The sequence below is a fragment of the Rhinopithecus bieti genome, unplaced genomic scaffold, assembly GCF_001698545.2.
Source record: "Rhinopithecus bieti isolate Rb0 unplaced genomic scaffold, ASM169854v2 scaffold_20175, whole genome shotgun sequence".
Lineage (NCBI taxonomy): Eukaryota > Metazoa > Chordata > Mammalia > Primates > Cercopithecidae > Rhinopithecus > Rhinopithecus bieti.
In genome coordinates, this window is record NW_016809984.1 from 2016715 (window position 1) to 2030951 (window position 14237).

General features: G+C 41.0%; 1 gene segment (V, D, J or C); it reads left to right on the forward strand.

The window, feature by feature from the left end:
• Positions 1-4617: 4617 nt before the first annotated feature.
• LOC108541487 (T-cell receptor beta chain V region CTL-L17-like) lies at positions 4618-5147 on the forward strand. The segment is given in 2 exon segments: positions 4618-4753; positions 4848-5147. Coding segments are annotated over 2 exon segments (336 nt in total).
• The last annotated feature ends 9090 nt before the right edge of the window (positions 5148-14237 follow it).

Genomic DNA, 14237 nt, shown 5'->3' on the forward strand with positions numbered 1-14237 from the left:
GGTGGGTGGGGAAACATGTGTAACATACAATTTTGTCACTTTAGTTTTAAATTGTGCAGTTCAGCAGCTTTAAGTTCATTCACTATGTTGCGGAACTGTCACCATTATCTGCTTCCAATTTTTTTTTCATTGCCTCAAACAGAAACTCAATACCCACTAAAGAATAACTCTGCATTCCCCGTCTTTCTGCTAACCTCTAATCTAATTTCTTTCTGAATGAATTTGCCTATTGCAGATGATTTATGTGGAATCATACACTACTTTTCCTTTTATGTCTTGTTTCTTTCACTTAGCACAATGCTTTCAAGGTGCATTCATATTGTAGATTTATCAGAACTTCATTTTTTTCATTTCTCAGTAATATCTTGTTGTATATATATACCACATTTGTTTATCCATTCATTGATTGATTAACATTTGGGTTGTTTCCACTTTGTAGCTATTGGGAATAATGGTGCGATGAATATTGCCCTGAAAATATCTGTTTGATTCCCTGTTTTCAATTCTTTTGGTCTATGCCTAGGAATGAAACTTCTGGGTCATTTGGTAATTCTGTGCTTCTCCTTTTAAGTAACTACCAAAGTGGGTTTTTGTTGCAGCTGCACAATTTTAGATTCCTACCAGTAATGTCAAGTTTCTTCATAGAATTGCCAGTACTTATTTCTTGTTTTTCTTTTCAAAGATGTTATTATGATGATTATTACTATTTTGTATAACCATCCTAGTCAGTGTGGATGATATCTCATTGTGGTAGTGATTTGCATTTCTCTAATGACTAAAAATGTTAAGTGTCTTTTCTTATGCCTATGAGCAATTTGCACACCTTCTTTGGAGGTACTTTTTTTGTCTGATTGGTTTTTTTGGGGTCTCTCTTGACTTTAGAATTGTGTTGGCGTACTGTGACAATGCTAAAAGAAATTGAGTTTGAACTTCATTCGGGAGGTTTGTAGTTGGTCGTGTTTTTAGTGCAGTACTTCTCTCTCTAAGGAAGGGTCTAAGAAACAATACAAAGTAAATTGACTAATTGCTTTATTTGTTCTTTGTTTGTGTTCCCAATAGCAATAGGCACAGTATTCTATTTCTAAATGTTATTCCTCCTGAAAGGAACAAAGCATAAGTGATTTCTTTCATAACTGGGGCAGGGAAAGTGCTAGAACATCTTTTGGCAGAAATCAAAGTTTTAAAAATCTATGGGGCTATAATAATAAGAATTTTTAGGTGAGCATCTTTTCATTACCAAATAACGCTAATTGATATATCTAAATGGAGAGTCAATGTAACTATCAACATAATTATAGACAAAGACCATCAGTAGATGCCAGAACTACCAGTTTTTTTTTTTTTTTTTTTTTTAACTTCATCACTTTGAATTGTACGACTCTACTCTCTCCTGCCCTGTTGGGTTTCTACTGAGAAGTCTGCTGAAGGTTGTATTGGGGAGCCCTTGAATGTGATGTTTCTTATTGCTTGCTACTTTCAGTATTCTTTGTCTTTGATGTTTGATAATTTGATTACACTGTGATATGGTTTGACTGTGTCCCAACCCAAATCTCATCTTAAATTGTAACTCCCACAATTCCCATGTGTTGTGGGAGGAATCCTGTGGGAGGTGATTGAATTATGGGGGCGGGTCTTTCCTGCTGTCTGGTGATACTAAATGAGTCTCATTTAGAGCTGATGGTTTGCAAATGGGGGTTTCCCTGCACAAGCTCTCTTTTCCTGTTGCTGTCCAAGTAAGACATGACTTGCCCCTCCTTGTCTTCTGCCGTGATTGTGAGGATTCCCCAGCCATGTGGAACTATAAGTCCATTAAGTCTCTTTTTCTTCTCAGTCTCTGGTATGTCTTTATCAGCAGCGTGAAAATGAGCTAATACATGTTGTGACTTAGGGAACTCCTTTTGGGTTGAATTTAATTGGCAACCTCTGAGCTTTCCATACCTGGATGTTGCTGACTTTATCCAGATTTAAGGAATTTTTGACCATGTTCTATATATGCTTTTGGGACTGGAACAAGATATGTACATTTTTCCAATGCATCACTCCATGGATTACTACTCAGTTATAGAAGGTAAAAGACATATTAAAAATGAAGAGATCTGGTGTCAGTTACCTCAAATATGCATTGACAAAACAGCATAAAAATGACATTCCACATTCTTGTGATTGACCAGATGCAAAAGAAATACACATCATCTATGGTATATATTTGCCAAGTAATTAGCCTCTAATAGTATAGAAATTCTTGTTGTGGGTCATTTTACAACTAAGCTGACCTGGACACTTTGAAAACTTATAATCATGAAAAACAGAAAATATAACAAGTGGATGGAAGAGATGTATAATTTAAAAGTAACTAAGGAGAACCGATAACCTCGTGAAGTACATGATCTTTGATTTTGTTCTAGAGGAAAAGTGAATCAAAACCAAGGGACATGTTGAGACAAACGGAGAAATTTCAGTGTGAAGCATGTACTAGATGACAATGTTATATGAATGCTAATGTTTTGAGTGTAATAGTGACATTTGTGGTTATATAAGATAATGCCAATTTTTTAGCAGACCCATTTTATTATTAAGGATAAAACGCTTCTGAAATTGAGGGCAATATATGTATAGAGAGATAAAGTAAAAGTCACAAAATGTACAATCGGCACACAGACATACATTTTAATATTCTGTTTGTTTCATTATTCTCTCACCTTTTCCGTAGATGCTCAGTTTAAAAAAAATTGAAGAAAAATATTAGCAGACCAAAATAAAATGTTGGTGTTATTTCAGAATGATAATGTTGTTGGATATTTCTTATATTCATTTTCAATATCTTTGAAATATTATGTCATTACCATAAAATAAATATATAAAATAACGTATCTTTTAGTCTAGAGTGTACTTTTTTTTTTAATAGGAAACAGGCTATGATTTTTAAGAAAGTCCCAAAAGAAGACAAGAGAATTTGCAGTCTGAGGACAAAGCAGCTTGGTATCTCTGAGGCCAGTGCAAAACTTAGCTAGTAATACATGTCAAGAGGCCTTTTAGCAAATGTACAGGACTGTTTCCTCTGTGTCAAGAGATTCTGGTATTCTACAGTTTGGCTGATGACGTAAGGGAAATATAGGAGAGTGGACAATTCTAGTTTATGCCAAACAGGCTATTCCAAATTGCAGGTAGTAACACTACAGATATTCTTAACAAAAACCAGATTTCCCAGGGCTCTGGCCTTTTCTTCCCTGAGCAGCACAATGACCGGTTCCTGCCTTGACAATAATTCTGTCACGAATTTCTCAGTTGCACTGTCCAGGAAGCAGATGAGGCCTGGGAACAATGAGGAATGTCCTCCCTGGACTTGGCATGCCTCATATGCAAGCACATCACATGTGGGTCCTGTGACTGATAGGTTTGATAGACAGATAAGTCCTGTTTCCAGCTACCAGCCTCCATCCCCCGAATGCTGTTGTCACCTGGAACTATAACCCTGGTCACAAAGATGGAGAAAGTAATGGCCCCTTAATGTGAATAAATTTTCCATCATGCAATTATTGCCTGGTGCCTACATGAGTTGGACTCAAACCAGCAGCTTTTGGCCTCAGTAATAAAGGATTTATGACAGAAGTGAATGGCTCTGGTAATTCTATACCCACAGGTATTCACCTGATAACCTTGACATGTGTCCCCTAGGTTTTACCAGTTTGTTGGAATATCTCTGGGCGCACCTCACTGAACACATATATCTTCGTTCCCACCTCTCTGGACATGCATCTCCTTGTGTTATTGTCTTATGCCAACTCTAAGGAGTGCCGTGCCCTAACTCCTTTTATTTCTTATTACGCAGGCAAGGAATAAAATTGCATTTGTGACTAATGCATTTGTGACTAATGTTGCTCCATTAGAAACAAAAAATAGATAATACCACTACTGTTCAACTGTAATTTACACTAGAGGTGTAGCTATAAGGTTATTTTTAGATTTCAGCAAGTCTATTTGATTTTGCATTTCTTACAATATATACTGATATTTTCAGGGGTAAGAGAATTCCCCACCCATCTTCGATAAAAAAATGAGAACTTACTTTCATTACATTGGTGACCAAAAACTACGAGCAGAACCATGATGAAGGCTTGGTACACAATGCGTCATAAATGATAACAGCAAAGAGGAAACTGCTCATTGGCCTTCACTAAAAATGAACGCTTCCAACTTTGTGCCCAGGGTATTATTTTATCCCTTTAGCTTACAGCGTGTCAGCTAGTTCAACAAGCTTCTAGGATAAACTCGTGTCAATTACCCCAGCTTCTAAGTGCATAGGACCTGGAAGATAGAGAACCTAGTGAAAGAGAAATGCCCAAAGAGAAGGATAATTGCTGGTAAGACAAAAAGGTCACTAACTGATATCTCTGTTTCGAGTTGCCTTCAACTCGAAACATCCAGCAGAGGATGGGCCTAGAGATGGAGTAGGAGATCCAATCCCGAAGCCATAGAGATGTGAGTGAGGACTCTTGGCCGAACTTACACAGTCTGTGAATATGGTAAAGCAACTTCGTGCTCTGTTTTAGTTTATAATAATTGGTTTCTAAGAAGGTAGGCATTTGTGGAGGCAATGATGTCACTGTGGGAACTGCCATGAGAGGACAGGGACGTCCCTCCTCCTCTGCTCCTGCTCACAGTGACCCTGATTGGGCAAAGCTCCCATCCTGCCCTGACCCTGCCATGGGCACCAGGCTCCTCTGCTGGGCGGCCCTCTGTCTCCTGGGAGCAGGTGAGTCCTAGGAACACCATGATCACATCGGGTCTCTCAGTGATTATTTCAATCATTTCCTTCTATTTTCAAATTCTGTCTTTTTCCTTCACAGAACTCAGAGAAGCTGGAGTTGCCCAGTCCCCCAGATACAAGGTTATAGAGAAAAGCCAGGCTGTGACTTTTTGGTGCAATCCTGTATCTGGCCATGCTACCCTTTACTGGTACCGGCAGATCCTGGGTCAGGGCCCAGAGCTTCTGGTTCAATTTCAGAATAACGATGTGGTAGATGATTCACAGTTGCCTAAGGATTGATTTTCTGCAGAGAGGCTCAAAGGAGTAAACTCCACTCTCAAGATCCAGCCTGCAAAGCTTGGGGACTCTGCCGTGTATCTCTGTGCCAGCAGCTTAGCCACAGCATTGCAGAGATACTTCCCTTTTGTGCACAAAACTGCAGGGCTCTCTCCTCTCTATCGGCTCACAGCAGCCTTTCCTTATTCCTCATCCTCCCAGGGAAGAAGTGAGTTTTCAGATATAGCTAGGATTCATATAGTGGGATGAAGTAAACTTTTCTTTTCTGTTCTTTTCTTTTGTTTTGAGATGGAGTCTTGCTCCATTGCCCAGGCTGGAGTGCAGCAGTGCGATCTGGGCTCACTGCAGCCTCTGCCTCCTGGGTTCAAGTGATTGTCCTGCCTCAGCCTCCCCAATAGCTGGGATGACAGACATGTGCCACCATGCCCAGCTAATTTTTGTATTTTTAGTAGAGGCGGGATTTTCCTATGTTGGCCAGGCTGATTTCAAACTCCTGACCTCAAGTGATTCGCTCTTCTTGGTGTCCCAAAGTGCTGGAATTACAAGCATGAGCCATTGCACCTGGCTGGAAATAAACTATTTCTTAAAACATGAAGACTGCATTTGTTATTTGAAAATATGTCTAAGGAATTTGAAACACCTCTCGGTGAGAGTTCAAGAAACCAAAACTGAAAGTGACTTATCTATCACACACTTAGTCTTCTGGGGTACTAACAGCTGTTCTATTTTAAAAGTGAAACAATATTTTATATCAATTAAAAAATACAGAAATTTGAAAAATAAAAACATGTAGTCAATAAACATGTGTGACACATTTTAATAATACAGATAATGATTGTATGTGAGTGACAAACAGCAGGCTCTCCCTCTGCGGTTGTCGGCATATGAATGATTTGAATCTTATCCTTGGTGATACCCTGACTCTGGGGCCTCCTCTAGACCTCTCATTGGATGTGTTATGCAACCAAATCTCAACAGGTACTATGTGTTTGGAAATCTTTTTCCCCTGTTTTTGGGGAAATATGTTAATATGAGTAGGATTAATGATGATGATGTTGATGATTTCAACTATTTCATTCAGCGCCCTTTAAATTTCCAAGAAATGCACACAAATGGATATCCGGGCAACAAGTCCAAAATATTAGCTCAAAATGAACTCTGCTACTCCAGAGCTCTCTAACTCTTCCGTGTAACAAACATATCCCAACATTATATAGGGCTGGGTCAGCTAGTTCAGAGACAGATGAGGACACTTCCACTTGTCTGTCCTCATATATTAAAATAGCTCCTTAGTTGATATGGTTTGACTGTGTCCCCACACGAATCTCAACTTGAATTGTATCTTCCAGAATTCCCATGTGTTGTGGGAGAGACCAGGGGATGTAATTGAATCATGGGGGCTGGTCTTTCCCATAGTATTCTCATCACAGTGAACAAGTCTCATGAGATCTCATGGGTTTATCGGGGGTTTCCACATTTGCTTCTTCCTCATTTTCTCTTGTCGCCACCATGTAAGAAGTGCCTTTTGCTTCCAGCCATGATTCTGAGGCCTCCCCAGCCATGTGGAACTGTAAGTCCAATTAAACATATTTTTCTTCACAGTCTTGGATATGTCTTTATCAGCAGCATGAAAACAGACTGATACATAAGTGCATTAGATATTCCTGAAAGAACTTCAGAAGCAATGAACTGCCCCTGGTACAGTTGCCCCCTCTGTTAATGCACTGTGTGTGTCCAACTGTAGTCTCCACCCTAGCTTCTGCCCAGACTCTCCTGTACTAGAAATCATTCGGAAGTATTGGTTAGAATGTTTGGAAATGCAGTTTCCTGGGAATCTTCTGAAGGACTGTCACTGTCCCTCAGCCCCTCCTGACTTCCCTTTCCATCCACCTGACTGCAGGTCCTAACTGATGGCCATGAACTCACTGCACATCTCCCTTCCTTCTCTGCAATTTACTTAGCTAACAACACCTCAGCCCGGTGGTGGCTGACCATGACCATCCTCCACTTCCATGCCAGAATTTTCATTTGGTTCTTTTTCTAATCTATGAGGTCATCTTTTACGGTTAGTCATTCCCTCATAACATTTTTTGAGTGTATCTTTTATTTTGTTGAGCATAGGCCACTCAGTTATTTCAGTCTGCCTGCTTATTTTCACCTCTGTGGTCTTTGTGGACATTTTTGTGTGTGTACTGCTTCTCAGTCATTTGTTTGTATTTTTCCTTATAAACCTGATTATTTTTGACATCGTGCCAGACACTATGGTTGTAGAAATAATTTCTGGGCTAGGATGGATATATCTTTCTCCAGAGATAATTTTATTGTGCTTTGTAAAGGGCATGGATGCATAAACAATCCAGGACTCCCTGAAACAGAATTCAAGGCTTGAGGTGTGCTGGAGCACCTGGAGGACAGGCTTCCTTCTAGTTCATTGATTCTATTCAAGTCCCTCAATGGTCACATTAAGTAAGTTCTGGTCTTTGCCTTTAACCCCCTGGCCTGTGAGTCAGCTTCCTAAGTGCTGAGCTGGGATCAGCAAATGCCCCTAACGGCAGTGACTGCTGTGCTCACTCCCCAGGCTCCTGCCTTCTCCAAGATTCTGGCCCAGTTATTCCTCATTGTATCTTTAGGATACGAATTAGTTGCAGTTTGTTAGTGTGGTTGTTTTACCTAAGTACATAAATAATAACAAAAGCATTAATCTGAGTTCCCTCTTCTGTAATTATACAGATTAAAGTCAAAACATTTTATTTGAGGTTTTGATTTTCTTTGAATTTTAATGTCAGATTCTTAGTCTGTGATTTGTTTGATATTTGACTTAAATAGCATAGAGATGTTATACAGAAACTTTAATTTTAAGGAAAGACTTTTAAAAAACTTGAAGTGGATTTAGAATCAAGTTGGGACCCTCACTTGGTTTTGAGACTTTATCATTTGAGTATTTTTATGTTATTTATTACATAATCTTTGATGCTTCATTGGGTCATGTGACAAGATGAGAATAGAGAGTGAATATTTAGACTTGATCAGAGAGCACAAAGTGAACATGGAATTAATTTCTGTTGATGAAGAGTCAAACTATGTAAAATATTTGAAGACATTTGTTCTGAGCCAAATATGAGTGACCATGGCCTGTGAAACAGCCCTCAGGAGGTAGTGAGAACAGTGCCCAAGGTGGTCAGGGTGCAGCTTGGTTTTCTACATTTTAGGGAGACATGAAACTTGAGACTTCAATCAAACACAGTTACGAGATACATTGGTTTTGGCCAGAAAGGCAGACAACTGGAGGCAGGAGTGGGGAGAGGTTCCAGCTTAAAGGTAGATTTAAAATTTTTCTGGTTGATAATTGGTTGTCTCTCAGGTTAAATTTTAAAAGATCCCTGGCTGGGTAGGAAGTCCATTCAGATGATTGGGGGCCCTTAGAATTTTATTTGTGGTTTACACTTCATTTCTGCATTGTTGTGACCCATTTGTGCCGTGTTTTTGGAGCACACCTGAGGGGCAGGGATCAGAAATAGAGGGAGTCTACTTATATCATCTTTTCCTACTTAAACCTAGTCTTCTGGGAAAATGCTTTGCTCCACATTTTCCATTTCGGGGAACTTTCCTAAAGTAATGGTCTAGTTTTATTCTTTCTATTGCTTGCCAAATCTTCCCTATAGGAAAGGAAATAAGTTATTTTATTTTGTCCCCTCTTTATCTAAGATTCATCTCTCTTCATCATCTGCCTTTCATCCTGGCTACTGAGAACAAAGTCAGATTTTTTGGTGCTTTTTCAAAATGCTCTGAGATCAGTGGGGAACATTCTTTTCTTTACAGGGATGGCCTGTAATTTGGAGGGGAGAGAGAATGGGTTAAATTCTGATTAATGACAGTGTTGTCCGGTCTTTTTGCTCTTCCATCTGAGCCAGGTTGTTATGGATATTAAAACTGATATTATGTCTCCATCTGTCAGACTGTAATGTCCATCTCTCAGGAGATTTCATCTTAGGTCATAACATCGTTTTATGACCCTCCAACACCAATAAATTATGATATCTCGTTTCCCCACGGCTCAATCAAGGGAAGTGCAAGTCCTCCAAGTCTTGACAAAGAGCACATTTGTGCTGTTCCTGCATACTGACCACTAGGAGGCACTGTGGTTTCATTGTCAACCGGAATCTATGGGGGAGGGGATGGGATTCCTCCCTGGAGGATCCTTAATGAAAACCCTGGAGGTGGACCTAGATTCAGCGAGCTGGGTTGGAGGTGTCTGCAATGAAGGCTGAGGATAAAGGGATTAGAGACCAACCCTTTTGCCTCTATTGATGCGGAGATGGGTTTTGCTCTAAATTGAGATTTGAGTGGGGCTCTGAGTGGTAGGTGTGCTTGCAAGTGGATATACCTCTGAGCTCACTGAAGACGTGGAGGAACAAGGAGCTGGGGTGGTGCAGCACCCGTGTTCTGGGCTGGGGAAAGCAGAGAAGCAGTTTTTGTGTCACAGGAGCCTTGTAGAACTTGGCCCCAAGCCAACCGAGGTCAGCCCTACCTGTTCTGTTGAATGTAGAGGGAAGAGCAGGTAGAATTGGAGGCGCTATCCTGGACCATGTCAGAGGGAGCCTGTCCTCAGGGAGCTTCAATCACAATGATGCTACCAGCAGCATACACACTTATTAGCAAGGCTTAGGGTGGAGTAGGACAGAATTTTCTCCCCCAAGAACTTTTGCTCTGAGCAGGAAAATGCCCCAATCTAGTTCTAAGTCTGTTACTCCAGATGCCTCTGTGTCCCTGGAAGAAGGTGGGGTCTGGGCATATAAAAGTTTTGTTTGTTGGTTTGTTTCGCCTGGCTTGATTTCAGGTTTTTCCATGTGATCGCGTATCTGACTCTACCAGTGTTTTGCATCCGGCTTCTGTCTCTCTCTCCCATGAGTCCCATGGCTGCTACGAGGTACTCAATTTCTATTGCTGCTGTAACGAACTACCACTAACTTGGTGGCTTACTACCATGCAAGTATTACCTTACAGTTCTGGAGGTCAGAAGTCCAAAATGGATGTTACTGGGCTAAAATCCAGGTGTTGGCAGGGCTGCATTCCTTCCTGAGGCACTCAGGGAGAACTGTTTTCTCTCCTTTTCAGCTTCTAGAGGTGACCAGTGTTCCTTGGCTCATGACCCCATTCAATCTTCAAAAGTCAACAAGGACTAGCTGAGCCTTTGCTCACTCTGCATCATTCTGACGCTCACTCTTCATCCCCCCTCTTCCATATTTTAGGACCTTTGTGATTACATTGGGCCTCTATATTAAGGTCAGCTGATTGGCAACCTCACTTCACGTGGAACTTTAATTCCCCTTTATCAGGTAATTCAACACATTCATAGGTTCCAGGGATTAGGCCTGGGCATGGTTGAAGGGCCATCGTTCTGCCTACCAAACCTAGGCACCTGGTAACAGGGAGGAAAACATGTTGGTTACCTTGAAAACTGATTGATGACCACTGTTTTACATTCTGGATCTAACACACACAACAAAGGGATGGAGCCCACAAGGAAACAGACACCTCAGGTCACACAAGCTCATCTGTCAACTATTTGCTCCTTAGGATTGGCAAGTGCCCTGGGTTGCAGGGGACTCAGCGGTATGCCTCTGTGCCAACAGCGAAAACGTGACCTTAAACTGCTCCTTCTTCGTTAGCAAATAACCTAGTTGACCAATCCACAGTGCAGAGGTTCTCTCAGCTGTGTACACTCTATACCCTGAGAGGAAGTCAGTTAGTGAGATGCAAGATTCTTTTATAATAAAAAGGCTGGGTGTAGAGATTAAGAAATGCTGAGCTTTGCTAGAGGTAAGAATAAGATGTAAATCAACTCTGGAGCATTTAATTTCCAAATCTTTGTGAAAAAGACTATATTATTTCTGATTTATTGTGTAGATAGAGAATGTGAGAGATTCTGTGCTCTGGGCTTTGCAAATTCAATAGAGTTCAAGGATCAATAAACTCAGAGAGGCCCTTCACTGCAAAGAAGAGCTTTGAAATCTAATGAGCTTTCAGGACACCGATCCACCTCCCGTATCTTTAACAATGCAGTTGACATGCTTGCTCTTCCTGGGTAACTCAGATGCTAACTTCTAACTCATTTAAGCGCATTTGAAGAACTAGGAGCACAGAGCCACCAGTGAGAGATACAGGAGAGTTTGCGGAGAAGCTGGCTTGCAATAAGGCAATGAGTTCATCTTTAAATACTTGGAGTTTGAGGTGCAGATGGATATAGTTGGCAGGCTCCTAGGTAAGGCATGTTATGGAGAAGGTGCTATGAATTGACGACATCAAAGCAAATCTACAGGGACCCTCTGCAAATGTGCATCTGTATCTCAGATCAATTGTAGTTGACTTCAGTCCTGCCTGATTCATCTCCCAAAAATGTAGCCTCCACTTAAAAGAGCTTTCAAGTTGGGGGTGGTGGCTCATTCAGTGATGTCACTGACAGATGCATCTTGTGGGGGTAAAATGTCCCAAAGTATCCTTTTTTGGCTCATGTTCATAAGGGCCCTGGTCTGGAATGTGCCACATCTGCTCTCACTCTGCCATGGACTCCTGGACCCTCTGTGTGTCCCTTTGTATCCTGGTAGCGAGAGAGTCCTCATATATTTATCATCTTCATGCTGGGCCTCTGTATAGATGACTTCCTGTGTTTTCCTTATTCTGTTTCCTAATTTTGCCTTCTTTTATAGCATGTACAGATGCTGGCATTATCCAGTCACCCAAGCATGAGGTGACAGAAATGGGACAGGCAGTGACTCTGAGATGTGAACCAATTTTAGGCCACAATCTCCTTTTCTGGTATAGACAGACCTTCGTGCAGGGACTGGAATTGCTGAGTTACTTCTGGAGCCGATTTATTATAAATGACGCAGGTATGCCCATGGATCGATTCTCAGCTGAGAGGCCTGATGGATCATTCTCTACTCGGAAGATCCAGCCCACAGAGCAGGGGGACTCGGCTGTGTGTGTCTGTGCAAGTCGCTTAGCCATAGCACTGCGGAATCTCCCCCTCCCTGTGCAGAAATTCTGCTGCTTCCTCTTTTCCCCACAGCGCCCAGCAACCCTGAGCAGTCTTTCCTGTGGCACCCTCCCCACAAGAATAATTAAGTGGGTTTGGAGCATGGCAAAGACAGAAGATGATACAATATCAACATACAAAATCTTGTGTAGGAGATAATATAGAAAACGCATTTTGCAAATTTCTCACAAATTGTGTTTGGAGTCAGAACTCATGCACAGGTAGGATAAACCTTAATTACCCACACCGTAGGTTTCCCTGCCTTCCTATATTTGCCACCCCCATCCAAACAGTGGGAGCCCCTGAGAATGGCTTTGTCTTGTGAACTACTCTGCCCACTTCACTCTCTTCTCACTCTAAGCCATGAACAGAAATTTCCCCTACAAGTGCTCTTTATTGTAAATGAAAGTTCTTTTCTATGATTGTGGACATCCCTTTATAATACTAATTTCAATTTAACATTTATATATGGATTTTTACATTACACTTAAAGAGATTTTCAATGTGGATAATACGGGCAGTTTAATACATTAGAAGTAAGCTACCCCTCTTGGCCTACAGGGATCCATTTGTTTCTATCTTGCATAAGGCAAGCCAGGTGCTAGCTAAAGGTCTGTGTGCACTCACAGGACACTGATGAGATCTCCTCCACTGCCTGTTCTGGAACTATCAATATGAATATACACAGGGTGTCTAAAAGCACACAGGGCCGGGTGTGGTGGCTCATGCCTATAATCTCAGCACTTTGGGAGGCTGAGGCAGGAGGATTGCTTGAGGTGAGGAGTTCAAGACTAGGCTGGGAAACAGTGAAATTTTGTCTCTAAAAATATATATATACTAAAAATTAGCCTGTTATGGCAGCCTTAGCTACTCAGGAGGCTGAGTTGAGAGGATTGCTTGAGCCCTGAAGTTCGAGACTGGAGTGAGCCATGATCATTGCAATAGAGTAAAACCCCGAATCGCACACAAAAAATAAATAAATAAAGTTAAAAAACATATACAGGCCTGGCCAGTCTTACTGTGCCCTCTTTCCTCCCTGATGCTGTGTCCTGAACGGCCAAATCTATATTTTCTTTTTTTTTCTGGTTTATGCCACACATTTCTACACAGCACTTGCAATTTATTATGAAGAGTTATAATGTCTTTCTTCTCTAGTAGTATTTGCATACTGATTATTTTTCAACCCCTATCAGTGTATCATTGGCAACTGCTGCAAAATGTGCCTGTATTTTGCCTGCCCAAGACAATTTGGGTTTACCCGAGTTCTTCCATAGAGGCCCAGGTTTCACTTGTCACTGTCCTATTTTTGTTATTCAAAGACCAAGACTTTCAAGATCAGAATGATGCAGAATGAAATTTAGGGTATTCTTTAATGTACATCGGGAGACCTACTCTGTGTTTATATATTGTTTTGGTGTCTTCCTTGCTCTTCAGGCTTCTCTCTGCTGCTTCCAGATCATTTTCCTTCCTCCTTTGAAGCCCAGCTCCTTTACACACATGCCGTGAGAACAGGACCCTTCTTAGCTGCATTTGAAGCCCACTCCTTTATCACACATGCCGTGAGAACAGGACCCTTCTTTGCTGCACTTGCTTCTTTCCCTTCAGAACTCTCTTCTCATTCTATCCTTCTGTCTGCTACTAATCTTGTCATCATTCTTAATGACTACTCACCACACAGACCATTTTTACATCGGTTTGGCTCCTCACTTTCTTGACTTCACTTTTGAAGAGTTTTTTAACCTACAGTATTTTTAAGAGTTGCTTCCATGATTATAGTAAATATCTACTAAATAAATGCATATCTTTCTCAGCTTTGAGCTTTCTGCAGGTTGGGACTTTATTGGACATTTTATCCATTAATCCTGACGTTGTATATCTGACAAGGAAGGTATTAAAAATCACATGTTTTGAATCAGTGAATCAATAAATAGATTTGAAGAGACAAATGCAAAACAAAATTGTTCAGAGCTGGCTGTTCTGGGATGGACTACAGATAGACCGTGTAAGAAATAATAAAATCATCTGGTAATTTCAATTTATCTTTAGAATCTTTGGACAGAACAGCTCCAGGGGAATCAAGGGATCATAGATGGAAAGAGAGACAAAGAGGTCAGGAGGTGAGAACCGGCTAGTGTAGCAGTCCCTAACCTAAGGTTT